General features: G+C 43.6%; 2 protein-coding genes across 2 annotated transcripts; one reads left to right on the top strand and one right to left on the bottom strand.

Annotated features, from left to right (window-relative positions):
• The first annotated feature begins 21 nt into the window (after positions 1–21).
• rpap2 (RNA polymerase II associated protein 2) lies at positions 22–11,068 on the top strand. The gene is made up of 12 exons (XM_085378048.1): positions 22–74; positions 268–313; positions 440–554; positions 1,772–1,870; positions 1,965–2,030; positions 2,132–2,220; positions 2,327–2,362; positions 2,447–3,485; positions 3,580–3,683; positions 3,880–3,960; positions 5,788–5,856; positions 10,899–11,068. The coding sequence occupies exons 1-12, from the start codon at positions 32–34 to the stop codon at positions 11,041–11,043; spliced, it is 1,932 nt and encodes a 643-aa protein (XP_085234174.1). The 5' UTR covers positions 22–31; the 3' UTR covers positions 11,044–11,068.
• Positions 11,069–11,992: 924 nt separating this feature from the next.
• Positions 11,993–14,297, bottom strand: gfi1aa (growth factor independent 1A transcription repressor a). Its single transcript, XM_085378169.1, has 6 exons — positions 14,171–14,297; positions 13,839–14,039; positions 12,907–13,304; positions 12,625–12,762; positions 12,260–12,425; positions 11,993–12,171 (listed from the first exon to the last, which is right to left on the bottom strand). Exons 1-6 carry the CDS (start codon positions 14,280–14,282, stop codon positions 11,993–11,995), a joined length of 1,194 nt encoding a protein of 397 aa, XP_085234295.1. The 5' UTR covers positions 14,283–14,297.
• Between the last annotated feature and the right edge of the window lie 2,402 nt (positions 14,298–16,699).

The raw sequence follows: 16,699 nt of genomic DNA, 5'->3' as shown, positions 1-16,699 counted from the left end.
CAAAGTTGAAAGTGTAGAAAACAGAAACAGCATGGAGATGGATGAGAGAAGAAGGAGCGGGAGCTCCAAAAAGGGTTCGTTAAAAGCCTGGTTTTTGTTTCTCGGGTTTTAGAGAGGTGTTTACAGCGTTGTGGAGGGTTACACGGATCTCAGAGCGCTCACAGCTGGCTTGTGTAGCCGTTGGTTGGTTGGTAGAGTAACGACATCTCTTCCTTCAGAGATTCGTTTAACTCGTATATTCAATTTTTTTTGTTGTTTGTGAGGCAGGTGGGAAACGTGTTAAAGCACTCGCCGCGGAGGAAGAAGCGAGAAGGTGAGAAACCCCTACTCCACCAGGACATCTCTACTGGACGCTTCAGCTGCACCAGTAATCATTACCAAACATTTGTTGGTTGTGGAGTAAACACAGACACTTCTTCACGTGTGTGCTTTGTGTCAGGAGAGAGGAGCTGAAGGAGAAGCTGAGGGAGAAGTTGGAGCTGGAGAAGAGAGCTTTGAAGGTGGTGGAGCGGCTCCTGGACGACAGTGTGGCTGAGGACTTCCTAGTGGACTGTGTATGTGTCACCGGTGACTTTAGACAGGGCACAAGCTTTAGGCAAACCAGGAGACGAAGTCTTTCCTCACTGCTCTCACGCACAGGTCCTGTTACCCTTACATCACTGCCAAGCCTCTGTCATACTAAACCCGTCTCTTTTATTCACACACCATGTCTGCCACGATTAATTAGAATCTCACAGTCTCAGAACATGGCCCAATCTGCAGTTTCCAGGGTTTATAATTGCCATGACATCCCTATGATTGAGGTTTTGCTATTGGCCCAGTATAACGCAGCCTGGCTCTAGCATGCTATTTAGACTTGTTAGGAATTTGAATACACCGCCTCACTGGTAGCAGTGCCATTGCCTCACAGCAACAAGGACCTGAGGAGTATGCTAAGTTCACTACAGCCAGGCTTTGTTTGCGTTAGCTGTTGACAAAGCTTAAAACCCCAGTCGGAGATAATGGACATCATTATGATGGTTATCACCTTTCTTTAACTAGGCTTGTTGTTACGGGATGTCATATTCTACTCTTCTTCCACACAGAATGATCCCTGTGAATGCTGTCTAATCAGACTCTATAAGGTTATAAGGATAAAATGCTGTCAAAAGTCTCTTAACGAACAGCAAAAATATTACAATAAAATGCAAAACTGTTACAGACAACGCAAGATATTAATGCTGTGGAAAAATGTCAATCATGGCATCTAGTGCTTAGAAGGATAAAATAAACAACGTAATGTATCCGGCATTAGTTACCATGGTGATGTAGCCAGGTGAAAAGAGAGACACTTTTGTGGCACAGAAAATTCTGACTTCAAGTTCGACATAACTCGCTAACCCATAATCTCATTCTGTAGTGCCTTTCTGTGTGGAGTTTGTTCCCCCTGTGTCTGTGTGGATTCCCTCCAGATACTCAGGCTTCCTGTCACAGACCAAATGCATCCATAATTGGTTAGCTGGTCGGAGCTGTGAATGGTTGCCTGTATCTGTGTGTTAGCTTTGTGATGGACTGGCAACCAGTCTAGGGTGGACTCTGCCTCTCACCCTATGGCAGCTGAGATACGCTGTGTAAACACACACTTTTTTTTCCATTTCTGATGACAGACTTTAGATTACATGCAGGTTTTCTGTCAATATTCAGATAATTTAAAATGTCAAGCAATATTAATTTTACACAAATTTAAACCAGAGAAAAGCTGCAAAGTAACCGAGTTCTCTTTACTTCACAGGCCAAAATGATCACCCCAGCTAATTACAGAGATACTGTAGAGGAGAGGTCTATTGCTAAGCTGTGCGGTTATCCCATCTGTCCTAATAAACTGGGCAAGGTAAGGCCACTGATATTGCATTTTGTTTGCAAATAATAAACATCTCCATGTCTCATATGTGATGACTGAGTCTGTGGTGCTGTTCACTTTCTAGATCCCATCTCAACAATACAAAATTTCTACTAAGACCAATAAAGTGTATGACATCACAGAGCGCAAGGTGAGTGTTTCTACATGAAATAATTTTTTTTTTGTTTGTTTTTTACACTTGCCAGAATGCGCTTAAAGACACATTTTGGTCTTTGCTTCTTTTGTCTTTAGTGTTTTTGCAGTAATTTCTGCTACAAAGCCTCCAAAGCGTTTGAGCTACAAATACCAAAGACGCCTCTTTGGGTTGGGCAACATGAGAGGTGTGTGTGTGCTGCTTCTCATCTCTGTCCTAAATCACCTGATTGATCTAATCGTTGAATGCAGTGATGTTCTGTATAATGTCTTTGCTCCCTTTCTCTCTCTCAGTCCTCCTGAAATTAAGTTGTTGAAGCAAGGAGAACGGTACGTAATAAGTTTCGTGTTTAGTTTTCCATATTTAGCCTTATAAATAGAAAGACTGATCCAGGGTTACATGTGTGCATTCAGTGGGAGCTCTGGTGAGGAGGTGATGCTGTCTGAGAGGTGTCTAAAAGAGGAGGACGTCGAGAACCCTGTGGCTGCTCAGCACAAGGAGCTTCACGGCTCTCGGGATCATCCTGCTGGAGGCAGCCACAGTGATGTCAGTGACGACGAACATGAGCAGGACTTTGTCTCCAGCGTGGTCTCTCAGCAGCAGAGACCCCGGGTCCACTGGGGTGACCTGCCTAAATGCTCAGATGAGAATGAGAAAGGACAACAAAGGAATTCTGAAACAAGAAAGATAAACACCAAAGAGGGGAATGAAGAAAAGATCGAACCTCCTCAGAGTCAGAATACAGAGGAACAGAGAAGTATGATAGAAGATGAGGAAAGAAAAGAGGCAGACGTGCGTAAAACTGAAGTTACTGATGCTGAAAAACCCAAAGAGCGGCAGGTGACACATACGGACCAGGCGGCATCACAAGAGAGAGAGTTGTCTGAGCTTTCTGGTGTGGAAGAGACTACAGCTGAGATGAGCGTGTGCAGTTTATTGGAGACGGTAACTCACAGCGTTCCTCGCTCAAACCCTCCAACAGAAAGTAAACAAATTCCTGCCACTAATCAGAACAGCCACGGCCAGCAAGAGCTCAACATCACGCAGGTGGGTATGAGCAAGAGGGGGGCAGCTGGGCTGCGAGGTCTACTGAAGAACCACGCCGAAGTCAAACCTGACTCTGTACGGATGAATCTGCTCGATTGCCTAAAAGACACATTGAAGGAGTGGTGTACCGATGAGACGTTAACGTTCCTGTACGGCTCCGATCACTCCCTTGGTTCTCCCTATGCCGAGGTAAGAGAAGAAGAAGGCAAAGAGGAGTTGGATGAAGATGACCTTGAGGATGAGGTGACAGCCGACAACAGCGAGGACAAGAAGAGGCCGTCAGCTGCAGCTCCAAACTATGACACGCTGCGGAGGGAGACCCAGGATCTAGAGCTCCGGGTCAGGGAATTTTATAAGGGCACGTGGATTCTGCCTGACGAGAAAGAGGAGCCCAATAGAAAGCAGGTAAGTGCATATTAAAAGACTTGCTTTAAGAGTTTGAGTTTAAATTAGGTGAGCTCACAGAGTGAGTTTTGTTCTTAAACCGTCCCCACACCAGGTGACAGTCCAGGAAAGCATCAAGGATCCGGTCCTGCCGCTCGTTGACTCTCATGCTCAGAACCTCATCCAGAAACGAATCACAGTGGAGAAACTCTCCAGCTGGTGCGTGTTTGTCCTTTATTTCTTGGATGTGGCACACGGAGCTTTATTAATTTCTTTTCCTGGTTTTTCTTCAACAGCTGTGAAGGTCCCGTGAACCTCACTGCTGCACAGTTTGACATGGCTGCACATAATCATGATTTTCATGATCAGTTCATCTTAATTCTTTGCTCTCTTGTCTTGTGGTTGTGCTGTGCAGCCTCAGAAACATTGTAGGTCCACTGCATCTCACCATGATTGACATCACTACCGACCTGAACAACCTGGTGCGGACGTTCAGGTCAGTACACTACACACTCAGTCTGATATGTGCTGTCTGCTAGTCTGCCACCAGAAAGGGGACACACACACACACACACAGGAGAGGGGAGGCGAGGCAGGTGTGAGTTTATAGTGGATGAGCTCTAGAAATGTGTCAAAAATTGCTGTTAAATTTAATTCATGTTAAGGAAAGGAAACCTAGCATTGAAACGGTGCCTTGTTCTGTGGGTTCATATTAAGCTCAGAAACATAATAGTGAAACTTGATTGTTTGTATGTAACTGAATGGCAGTTTACTTTTGAACAGCTGCAGGATATAGACGTGTCCCGTTACCCTCTTTGTCATAAACCTAAATCTTTCACTTTTGCAAATTGGTGAGCTTTTGCACAACTATGAGCATTTATTATAGCCATGCCATACAACCCCAGCTGCAAAAAATGTTGGGATGCTGCGTAAAATGTAAATAAAAACAGAATGCAACCATTTCCAAATCTCACAAACACTGATTATACAAAGAATAGAAAACATATCAGATGTCTAAACTGAGACATTTCACGATTATGTGAAAAATATTAGGATCAAGACTGAGCAGCTAGGTATCATGTCAGACAAGAATGAGACACATGCCTCTTCCAAAAAGATGCTACACAGCAGTAAAAACGACTCTGTATTTGGACTCTATTCATAATTAACTGTTATCACACCACATTGGATCTACTGAGAAACACTGAAAATCAAGCTACATAGAACAGGAAACTAACTGATTAGTTGTGATTTCGATCTCCTCTTTTATCTCCTTGCATGAGCAAAACATGCCATGAATGTTCTTGGAATCGCTCTTATTCTTCAGAAGAACTCAAAGAAATGAGTCTAACGTGTATTTAATGAGTTGATTTCATCTAAATTCCACAACACACAGTTGTTTAGCTCTGCTTCCCCCTACAGGCACACATGAAGTATGACGAACAGTAGTTTTATTGACTCTTTAAAACTTGTACTTTTTTCATGTGATGGGGCTAAATGTCTGCTTCAAAGAGAATTATGTCTATTTTCTGAGAAAGTGTTTTAATCTCCTGCACATCAAAATAAGTATTACGAAATGTCATATATCTCACAGTGTGCCACACATGCCAGCATGCATGACACCAGGACTGGGTAGAATGAATTATTATATACGCTTGCTGTTTTTACTCAGTCAGCATAGCAGTATGGCTTCTGTTTCTCTATAAGAATGACAGAGCTCTGTTTTAAGAAAAAAATAGGGGGAGGGGGGGGGGGGGGTTTAAACTTGTGCCAGAATTGAGCATTTCCTGCCTTAAACACACCCTGGATTGCCATTGGCTGCTTAGGATGTTTTCAACAGCCCTGCTGTTAAATCACGGTGTCTGTGATTTAAACGCACATCAGGCTATGGAGCAACACCGCCACGGCCCTGCTTCCGGGAATTGTCTTTGTGCTGTCAAGAGGCCCCAATAACAAGAGGCTCAAACCAAAGAAAATACACAGCGCTGGCAGAAAGACATAAATCATTGCTGCATGCAGTGTTTTTGGTTGTTGCTCTTGGTCTGTGCACAATTTATATTTCTATTATTTATATCTAGAATGAAGCATTTCTGCAGACTATCTGCAGAGGGACACAGATGTATGGTGACTGTGGCCCAGAACATATAGCGGGTTATGATTTGATGTCCAGCTGCTCCAGTCGGAATTCTGAAATGTCGATGGGCGAGATACTGGAACTGCTGTGCATCCTCCATAAAATGTGCACACACACACACACACACACACACACACACACACACACAACACACACACTGTACTTAACAGTGGTGCTTTATGTTCACAGGTTCACCAACAAAAACATCATCCATAAAACTCCAGAGTGGACCCTCATAGCTGTGGTGCTTCTGCATCTGTAAGTTTTCTCTGTGTGTGTGTGTGTGTGTGTGTGTGTGTGTGTGTGTGTGTGTGTACACACGTGTTTAAGTTTAATGTCAGCTGTCGAGCTGCTCCTCAGCAAGCCCGGTTGAACATTGGAGAGAAAAAAACATTGCAAGGAAATGAAGAACCATAGTTTCTCGGGAAATAGACCACGTCGGCCGTCTTTACCCGTGTGTGCAAATGTTTGCGTGCCTTGACAATGAGAAAAGTGTGTATTTAAAGTTTACTGTGCTGGTGTATGATAAGATTTATTCTTTTATTTTTTAATTTTTTTGTAAAACAAGCAAGAACCAGATTTCTAAGCAATAAATGAGCATTATAACGTATGACTGGGTGAAGATGACCCATATAGACACATACTGGATTTAACATTATGTTATTTCCAGTCTGGTGCATGAAGAGGTGCTTAAATCAGAGATGCAACAGCAATCTGCATTTTTAACACTGTTTGAAATTGAAAGAAAAGAATAAGAAGTCATCATGGTGCATTTGATAGACTGCTGTGTGCTTTGGCATAGTTTGGCACCTACCATATGGTCTGTGTGTGTTCGTGTGTATGTGTGTCTGTGTTGCTGGCAGTTCACGGACAGTTCCGTGCTGCTCCCGTCTAAGTACACAGAGACGCCTCATGGCCTTATCTGCACCTGATTACATCTGTCCAGATCCGTGATGGAGGACAGAAGGCACACAGTTCCTGCGTATCCTTTATATTGCCCCGGGCTGGGAAACCTTTCACCTGACGCTGACGGCTGATTCTGATTTATTACTCCCTCAATGGTTCCTGGTCAGTTTGCTTTAATATCACGGCACACTGTGTGTCGTCTTGAACTTTAAAAGAAGTGTTGCACAGCTTTAGGTACTGTAGGGGATCTGCCACCAAGAGGCCTCTGAAACCTGCCCGACAGAAACTGTTGTGTAATTTTCAGGGAAATAAAGGGAATGAAATTCAACTTGTAAAACAGAACCAAGATTTCTCATCTGGGGTCTGAAGTGATTTTACTGTTGCAAAAAAAGAAAGATAAAAGGGTAAAAAGGTTAGTGAATGCTTTGGAATTACCAGGATTTCAGCACTGATTACTCACAAAGTGTGTTTGTCACATTGTGAATTATATGAAGCTCAGGCCGCCTTTTATGAGTAATCACTGCAGAAATCCTGGTAATTCCAAAGGGTTCACAGAGGGGTTTTGGGAACGGTGTCCATCTCTAATTCTGACAGTTGTTGTAATACATTTCCAGATTTGATTTTAAGAACGTACTGACTCCACTTCTGAACAGTCAACATTCATTTGTAAATATTACCCTTTCATTGGTCAGATGTGACACTGGTGCTCTATGATTTCATCGGTTTCCATCCTTCCATTCCTCCATCATGAATAATTTGGTGCGCTGTCTTATCTGTCTGCTGCACGGCAGCTGTGGAGCTAGTCTGGCTGCTATTGTTCAGCCCAGCTGAATAATGGATGCCCCCCCTGCAACACTAGACCCTGGGCTGAACCGGAGATTGACCAGGAGTGTACCTCCTTTCTGGTAAGGGCAGGTAGAGAGGCGTGGGTGGGGGAGGATGATGGAGGTTGGAGACAGATGACAGAGGGCTACAGACAGTGAGTTTAGTGTTGGAGGGAAATATTCTTGCACTAACTTGACAAATACTCTGTTTTTTGTACTGATACTGTGAATCTGGCTTCATGTCACTCATGACTTGTCTGAGCTGCGGTCTTAAGATTGAGCAAGTGGTTGAACAGATAAAGTCCATCTCGTTTAAATTGGTGGAAACTTTGACCGTCTAACCTGATAAAAGATGAATCTCACTGTGTAATTTTCCATGTTACTGAAGGCATTTCCCAAATAGAAACACATTTATTTACCTTTTTTTTTTTTTTTTTTTTTTTTTTTTTTTTAATTCAATAATTATTTACTTTTGATTTATTTCAAAAACAGTGGACAGTAAAACACTGGAGCCTCTCCAGCTGTCGTAGGGTGAGAGACCCACGATGGGCCGGTTGCCGGTCCATCACAGAGGCAACAAGCATCCGCGCTCACATTAACACCTGCAGTAAAATGTTGAGTCACCACTTAGCCGATCATGAATTTTGTTGGATTGTGGGAGGAAACCCGGAGCGCTTGTGGAAACAACCCACACGAGCACAGGGAGCACCCACGTGATCGGCGGATTTGAACCCAGGACTTTCTTGCTGTGAGGCACAGCGGTTGTTTTTTGTTTGTTTTTAAACAAATATACAGTGGGGCAAAAAAGTATTTAGTCAGCCACCGATTGCGCAAGTTCCCCCACTTAAAATGATGACAGAGGTCAGTAATTTGCACCAGAGGTACACTTCAACTGTGAGAGACAGAATGTGAAAAAAAAATCCATGAATCCACATGGTAGGATTTGTAAAGAATTTATTCGTAAATCAGGGTGGAAAATAAGTATTTGGTCACCTCAAACAAGGAAAATCTCTGGCTCTCACAGACCTGTAACATCTTCTGTAAGACGCTTTTCTGTCCCCCACTCGTTACCTGTATGAATGGCACCTGTTTGAACTCATCATCTGTATAAAAGACACCTGTCCACAGCCTCAAACAGTCAGACTCCAAACTCCGCCATGGCCAAGACCAAAGAGCTTTCGAAGGACACCAGGAAAAGTATTGTAGACCTGCACCAGACTGGGAAGAGTGAATCTACAATAGGCAAGCAGCTTGGTGTGAAAAAATCAACTGTGGGAGCAATCATCAGAAAATGGAAGACATACAAGACCACTGATAATCTCCCTCGATCTGGGGCTCCACGCAAGATCTCATCCCGTGGGGTCAAAATGATCATGAGAACGGTGAGCAAAGATCCCAGAACCACACGGGGGGACCTGGTGAATGACCTGCAGAGAGCCGGGACCAAAGTAACAAAGGTCACCATCAGTAACACACTACAACGGCAGGGAATCAAATCCCGCAGTGCCAGACGTGTTCCGCTGCTGAAGCCAGTGCATGTCCAGGCCCGTCTGAAGTTTGCCAGAGAGCACATGGATGATACAGCAGAGGATTGGGAGAATGTCATGTGGTCAGATGAAACCAAAGTAGAACTTTTTGGTATAAACTCAACTCGTCGTGTTTGGAGGACGAAGAATACTGAGTTCCATCCCAAGAACACCATACCTACTGTGAAGCATGGGGGTGGAAACATCATGCTATGGGGCTGTTTTTCTGCCAAGGGGACAGGACGACTGATCCGTGTTAAGGACAGAATGAATGGGGCCATGTATCGTGAGATTTTGAGCCAAAACCTCCTTCCATCAGTGAGAACTTTGAAGATGAAACGAGGCTGGGTCTTCCAACATGACAATGATCCAAAACACACCGCCCGGGCAACAAAGGAGTGGCTCCGTAAGAAGCATTTGAAAGTCCTGGAGTGGCCTAGCCAGTCTCCAGACCTCAACCCCATAGAAAATCTGTGGCGGGAGTTGAAAGTCCGTGTTGCTCGGCGACAGCCCCAAAACATCACTGCTCTCGAGAAGATCTGCATGGAGGAATGGGCCAAAATACCAGCTACTGTGTGTGCAAACCTGGTAAAGACCTATAGTAAACGTTTGACCTCTGTTATTGCCAACAAAGGTTATGTTACAAAGTATTGAGTTGTATTTTTGTTATTGACCAAATACTTATTTTCCACCCTGATTTACGAATAAATTCTTTACAAATCCTACCATGTGAATTCATGGATTTTTTTTTTCACATTCTGTCTCTCACAGTTGAAGTGTACCTCTGGTGCAAATTACTGACCTCTGTCATCATTTTAAGTGGGGGAACTTGCACAATCGGTGGCTGACTAAATACTTTTTTGCCCCACTGTATGCTCATTTTGATGACGCAACACTGAAAGTCAAATTTGTTAGGCGTTCAGCTACTCAACAATTCAGAGCCTCTTTTGTCCTTATTTGGTTTCATAATGGGCCAAATGAGCCAGTTTAGGCTCTTTTGTTAGCGATGCTGTTATAGTGCATGCATATGTGGCTTTGCTGACACAAGCGAGGCCTTGCTGGGAAAAACAGCACCTTGATGGCAGCATACCTGTTTATGTCTCTCAGCATTAATGGGCCTTCAGACATGCACACGTTCCCCCTGCATGTGCGTCCTTTTGAGCAGCCTGGAAGCTTCCACTTCTCCTTAGCCGACGTCTAGTTTTGTTTTTTGCTGTATTTTGTTTTCTGTGTGATTAATAATAATATGCACAGATGCCACTTATCAGTATGCCTCTCAGCAACCCCCACACTACAGCAAAGCTGAACATACACTCCTTTTACAGTGACTCAGCAGAGACTGAGCATTATTATGTTCACGAAAGTAGGATTGACCACACGGCAGTATCAGCTTGTGTCATATGAATATACACGACAGTGTTGGCCCAAGGCGCTGTGTGATTTTCTTTTTTCTTTTTGTAGACATACGCTGTGAAGTGTTTAAAATCTATTCTCTCATGTCGGTCTCTTTCTGCTTGACATTCAGAGCTCATCTTTACAGCTCTAAAAATGTAGTCGATGGCCAGATTTTAAAGTGTGTGTGTGTGTGTGTGTGTGTGTGTGTGTGTGTGTGTGTGTGTGTGTGTGTGTGTGTGAGAACACTTTCATGAATAAAAAAAGCAGGATATTTTTCTGCCTCAGGTCTGCAATAATTCTATTTGACCCGATCACTTTGCTGAGGAAAAACTCTATAAATAAAACTTTCGAGTTCGTTTTATTCAACAAATTTTATCTGTATGAGTCAGCAACCGCTGCTTTCTCATAGCACCGGCACCTTGGCGAAGAGAGGCCTGTGTGAGAACATGGCTTAAATAAGAACTGACTGCTAACTTTACACATCACGCTATTGAAGGCTGAACATGTCGTCTTTTACTTTTAGGGTAGTCATTATAATGCTTACAGATCCCTTTTGTAATTTCGAAGAACTGGGTTGCGTTTGTGTTGGAAGATAAGTCGCCCATTTAGTGTTGAGTTGGTTTGAATTTGTTGGTTTTTCACATTTCAGGTTGTCAGAGGTGTCTCCGTTGGTGCGAGAAGCCCTGAAGACTTCGGCATCTGTGGAGTATTTGAACACGCTGATGGTGGAGCTGGGTCTGCAGGAGCAGGACCTTCTGAATTTGGTCCAGCTGTTTAAATCCCCTGCGCACTGACACGGATACGGATAAAGCAATAAAACTGCACTCTTTGACTGTGTGACAAATGTTTGTTTGTTTGTTTGTTTGTTTGTTCTATTGTTTTCTGGATTGTCTGTTTCCACAAAATAAATGTATCAATAATAATAATAATAGTAGTAGTAGTAGTAGTAGTAGCAGGAAGTTGTGTGTTTTATCCTGCATGTTGTTGGAGACTGTTGGTGTTGCGCACACAATCTGTGGTGAGATATGCCCAAATCAGATCCTTGAAGTTTTAAAGCTGTGGATGTTTAACGTAGGCGGGGCCAAATAAATCACACCCAGCTTCTTCTTTTTTTTCTCTCCCCTGAGTGAAAACGCCATGTGGGCACGCTGCTTATTGCTGCTGCTAGAGGAGCTCCTCCTGCAATAAAACCAGCGCTATTTCTCCCGACTTCCTTTACGTGGAGGTTTTATGGCGCCATAATATCATTTATTATACGGGTATGCCAGCAATGCGCTTGTCTGAAAATATTTGGTTTTGACCAGGTGGCGCATGCAGCGAAACGTTTCTGCTATTTAATATCTGAGATATAACACCGAGACGTGATTGATGGGTCTGCACGGCTGAGCGCACAGCTTCTCGTTTGTTCACGGGTCAAACGAGTGGACCGGTGAACGGTGGGTTTAGCCGGTAGAGTAGATGTTTGTGGATAAAAACTACATGTGTTTAACCGGTAATTAAATGTAGAAATATGGGGGAAAAATGACAACTGCGCTCCTTAAGTTAATATTTAATCCGTTAAAAAGGCTGACTAAAACAGCACGGTAAGCTTATAAAAGCTTGTGAAATTATTTAGTAGTTTTTTTTTCATAATAATAAAAACACAACAGATAAATAAACAATCAGCGTATCTTAGGCTAAGTAGGGGGGAAATAAACCAATTACAGCAAACTTAAAGCGCCACAAGTTTCGATTAACTCCTGCTTATTTCAGTCCGTGCTGCGTCTCTTTGTGCCTCCTCAGATCCACTTTCCTCTGGAAACCTTTCCCGCAGAGGTCACAGCCGAAGGGCTTGAAGCCCGTGTGTTTCCTGCTGTGCGTGATGAGGTTGGAGCTCTGACTGAAGGCCTTCCCGCACACCTGGCACTTGTGCGGCTTCTCACCTGCAAGCAGGGACAAAATGGGAAACTGTTAGGTCTTATTTTTCTTTTTTGCACGTCTTGATTACTTTGACTTGCTAAAGCGTCTCACCTGTGTGAATGAAAGTGTGTTTTTTCATGTCTGACTTTTGGTGGAACCTTTTCCCGCAGTACTGGCACGGATAAGGCCGCGTGTCGGAATGGATGAGCAGGTGCGTAGAGAGGGTTGAAGAGCGCTTGAAGCTTTTGCCGCAGATCTTACAGCTGAAGCTCCTCTCCTGTAAAATACAGCATTCTGTCAGTGTCGAGAAACCTGGAAGTATCAGATTTAAATGTAGAAATGCAGTTTAAGCCAAGTCAGAGAGGTTGGTAGTGGGAAAAGAAAATGTCATCTGTGGCCTTTATGTCGAGGATGTGGATCTAAAGCGGGTTTAGGGGACGTGTGCACTGGTTTATTTCCGGCTTGGAGGCCCATACCTGCGAGTGAACCGCTCTGTGCTGATCCAAGCTCACTGCGTGTCCGAAGGTTTTTCCGCATATCCCACACTCAAACGGCCGCGTGCCGCTGTGCGACCGCCGCACGTGAACTTCCAGCCCGTGAGGCGTGGAGAACACCTTTGGAAAACACATGGATGATTCCAAATCAAACCCAAAATGAAGGGAAAACAATAGAGAAAATGTTAAAGAAGCGAAAAGGAAAACTGAACAAAATAAAAAACTGAAAATGATGACTTTAAGTGAAATTAGGGAAACGCCTACCTTGCAACATTTAATGCACTTGTATGATCCACTCGACTCGAGGTTTGCGCGGATGAAATCGTTCTCAGACTTGATTTCCGCCACGCGGGCCTGTTGCTTCTCATCCAGATACAGCTCGTCTCTGTCCCGCATCCTGCAGATTTGGGCCGTTGAAGAATAACCCTGGTAACATCCGGCCGCGAGGCCCCGCTGTACATAAAGGGACTCACTGCCGCTGTCCTCTCCCCTGTAGATGCTTATAGGTGACTGGGACTCCCTGTGGCTCTGGAGGTGGTGGTGATAAGACCCCTGAACCAGATGTCTCAGCTCGGTTCCTGAGTATGCCGACCAGGAGTACGGGAAGATTGGCATGTTCGAGTGACCGTCCTCCGCTGCAGGAGTGGAGCATTTCTCAGAATCTGAAAGTTAATTTGGATATCTTTAAAAACTTCAAATAATGTCCTGCATTTAAAAAAAAAATGGACACCTGGAAAATGCACTGCACTTTATTGGACATGACTCCATACCGTGCGTAAAAGTCAAAGCAGAACAAAACAAAAGTTTTAAGTCGTTATTGGGTCGTGTGTCCGGTCACTAATCACAAGTGTCCTTTTGATTCTTTCACCAAATATTTTATATGTGAAATAGAAGATATGAAATATAATTATTCGTATCTTCATCACTTCATCAAAAACCTTAAAGTTTTTATGTTTAATTTATAGCCCAAATAATTTCTGCTTTAATAAACAACAACAATAATAATAATAACAACAACAATAATAATAATTAATCATACACAAATATAGTTGGACAAGTCGGGTTGAAAATGCGTAAAGGTTTTGACATCTCATGAACCCAACACCAAATGAAACGAAGGATTAAAAAGAGAAAGAGAAAAATTCTTTAAATTTTAGACACAAACTGATGATATTTTTGTCTTGATAAGAACAGACCTGGTGAGGACGAGGGGGACGGGGGACGCCAGAAATCACAGTCGGAGGACCGGTCACAGGCGCTGCCTCCGCAGCTCAGCGGGGAGCTGGAGGACAGAGACCTCGGGGACCTCAGCCGCGACCCAGGGGACAGTCTGTCAGCGCCGGTCCTCACGTCTTCCTGCTCCAGATTGGAATCGAACTCGGCTTGAGATTTTGTTTCTATATTGGCACAAGAGGATAATCAATGAAAGGAGTTATGAATTTGTGCACTTGAATTTTCAGAATTCCCACTAAGACGACTCCTTTTTCTTCCCCAAGTTTCGTGCGTAATTACGCACAAATGCACCCACCTGCGCACACATCAGCCATAATAGTGTCCAGTCTACTGTAGTCATCGTCGAAGTAGCGGTGCTGGTGGTAGCTGTGGGCCCTTTTGCTTTTCACCAGGAAAGATCTCGGCATGTTGTTGAAGTTTTCTTCAGTCTTAAAGCTCGGCGCTGCTCGGGTCCGAAATCCTTCACGTCTGTCCCCTCAGCGTTGCTCTGACTTTATCTCTGGACAGATTGGAACACTATTGGTTGTCAGGCGATACGGTGTTAGGATTTTTGGCAGTCTATTACGCATGCGCAGAGAAGCCGTATCGTTTACCAGGTGACGCCGGGCAGGTGACCAAAAGTGGAGCCACCTTCCCCTCAAAGAGTAGATATGCGTCTGAAGACCACATACTGCGCTTCAATTCAGTTTACTGTAACGGACGTCAGCTGAATCACAGAAGAGGAAGTCTATGTATGTTTACGTAGCTCGTGGAGTAACGTCGACTTAAACTACATACGGCCTAAATTAAAAGCATATGGTGTAATAATATTCACTGATATTTTTATGAAGTAAACATGTTTAAAGTAATTTTGAAAATTTTACGTATAATGACATCTTTTTTGGGTTTTTTTTCCCATTTACAATATTCTAAAGGCATTAAAATACATTTGGAGCCGAAATTTGATTTGTGTCCTGAGAAGTTGATGTTTGTATATTCAAAGCATAAACTAACTGAAATTATCATAAGTAAATAAATTAAAATCAGTTGATTATATATAATTTGGATAAAGTGAGACATGAGAGTTGCGGGTTTGAGGCTGGTGAATACAGGCAGAGCAGGCAGTGATGGATAATGACCTATTTGTTTGACTGGTTGTAAAGTGATCTCGTTAATGAGACGGCGCACGGCCGCTATGCGCAACAGCCTGTTGGTGGGGAGCCGAAGTATCCCTTTACAGTCGCTCTGCTTCAGCTTACCCGCACTGACTTCAGCCTTATTGTTTTACATTATTAAAACCTCCTCCAGGCTAATAGACAGACCCAATTAAGCAGTCCACTGAACAAAAGTACAAGAAGAGTCACATGCCAGTGCCAGCTGGAGAGGATAAAAATGTGTAAATACTGATGATGATAATAAAATCACAAAAGCGAATTTTTCCCCCTTTAAGCAGAAATCTGTCAGGCTCAAAATGCAAATCATTGCGAAGATTTGGGTTCAAGGTCATACTAAAGCAAAGCGGTATCGATTTTATCCGTTTGTGGGAACAGACTTTGTTTGATGCAGCTGCAGCAAGTTAGAGACCTGCAAGCAAAACTCAGATAGCCGAGGCACGAAGCCGAGCGCACATGTCCCATACTCACACGGCACTGACACCGCAGGCACTAATATCCCGGCTTCGAGAGCACACACTCTCCAGATCTCTGTCCGCACTGGGTCTGACTGTCAGAGAGCCGCTTCTCATACTGTCTCAACGCATTCACGCGTGCACACACACACACAGGCGTGCGCGAGCTCCTTGTCCCTCCTGATCTCGTCCCCTCCCTCAAAAATTAATTTTAATGTCAGTCAAGCATGACGGTCAAACAAAAACACTGATTCATCTTTTGATAAAAGAGTCCCCCAGTGCCAAAATCGTTCTGCATTTGCGTCGCACAAAAATAAATCCCGCTGCCTTTTTAGATTTCCTTCTCACGACTGTCACTCACAGCCCGCACTCCGAGCCAGATTTCTGTCCATTTCTCTGTGATATTAAAAACAAATTTACATCGGTTTCATATCTGTGATTGCCGTTATTTTTTCCTGATAAGTTACCAACGTTTACTTTCATTATTGCACTCACTGAAAAAAAGAATGAAACAAAAGACAAAGAAAAACAAAAGAAAAATACTTCAGCTATAAAATCAACAAGTCCTAGCCTCAAACTCACCATTTGTTTCTGCTTCATGGTTGCTTAATTACACCTAGCAAAGATTAAAAAAAAAAAACCCAGCTCAATCGCACATTTAAATCGCCCTGTTTGAATATCAGCCGCTCTGATTATTCTTAAAGCTGTGAGAAGTGAGAGAGAGAGACACACACACGCAGATGGACAGACAAGTGACAACAGTCAAACTCAGGGTTACACACTGACTCAGAACAGGAAACCATGCAGAGTGAGAAGACGCTATCAGGGCTGCCACAGGCTCCTCTCGTGTGTCTCCCCCTCCCTCCCCCCAACACAGACAGGCCTTGATTCTTGCTCTTTTAACTCTTACAGCAAGTATGTGATTGAAATAGAAGCTCAATCGCAGCGATCAGAGGGGGTGGAGGAGGAGGGTCTCTTTTTTTTTTTTGCTTTGCTTCATTCGCCACTCATCAGCCTTGTCTACCTGCGAGTCACAGTCCCACGGGGTTAAATAAAGACTTGTGCTGCCGAGCCATGAGGTTATTTTCTCAAGCTGAACCTCGAACCCCCTTTTTGGCTCTATAGCGAGGAAAGACAGAGGCTGTGGGGGGACTCCTCATGGTTTTAAATATACTTGAGGCTACAGCTTTTGCACCACATGCATGTGAATGTTGACAA

Source organism: Diplotaxodon limnothrissa, linkage group LG18 (genome assembly GCF_057381915.1).
Source record: "Diplotaxodon limnothrissa isolate DT_005_m linkage group LG18, D_limnothrissa_male_GT1.1, whole genome shotgun sequence".
In the NCBI taxonomy this organism is placed as follows: domain Eukaryota; kingdom Metazoa; phylum Chordata; class Actinopteri; order Cichliformes; family Cichlidae; genus Diplotaxodon; species Diplotaxodon limnothrissa.
This window is presented reverse-complemented; position numbering and strand designations above follow the sequence as displayed.

Coding starts and splice junctions, on each gene's coding strand:
- rpap2 (XM_085378048.1), top strand. CDS start 32: ATGGAGATGGATGAGAGAAGAAGGAGCGGGAGCTCCAAAAAGG. Junction 314..439: donor GCGGAGGAAGAAGCGAGAAG/GTGAGAAACCCC, acceptor GCTTTGTGTCAG/GAGAGAGGAGCTGAAGGAGA. Junction 3,684..3,879: donor GTGGAGAAACTCTCCAGCTG/GTGCGTGTTTGT, acceptor TGTGCTGTGCAG/CCTCAGAAACATTGTAGGTC.
- gfi1aa (XM_085378169.1), bottom strand. CDS start 14,282: ATGCCGAGATCTTTCCTGGTGAAAAGCAAAAGGGCCCACAGCTACCAC. Junction 14,040..14,170: donor TATGGCTGATGTGTGCGCAG/GTGGGTGCATTT, acceptor GTGCCAATATAG/AAACAAAATCTCAAGCCGAG. Junction 12,172..12,259: donor ACACACTTTCATTCACACAG/GTGAGACGCTTT, acceptor CCCTGCTTGCAG/GTGAGAAGCCGCACAAGTGC.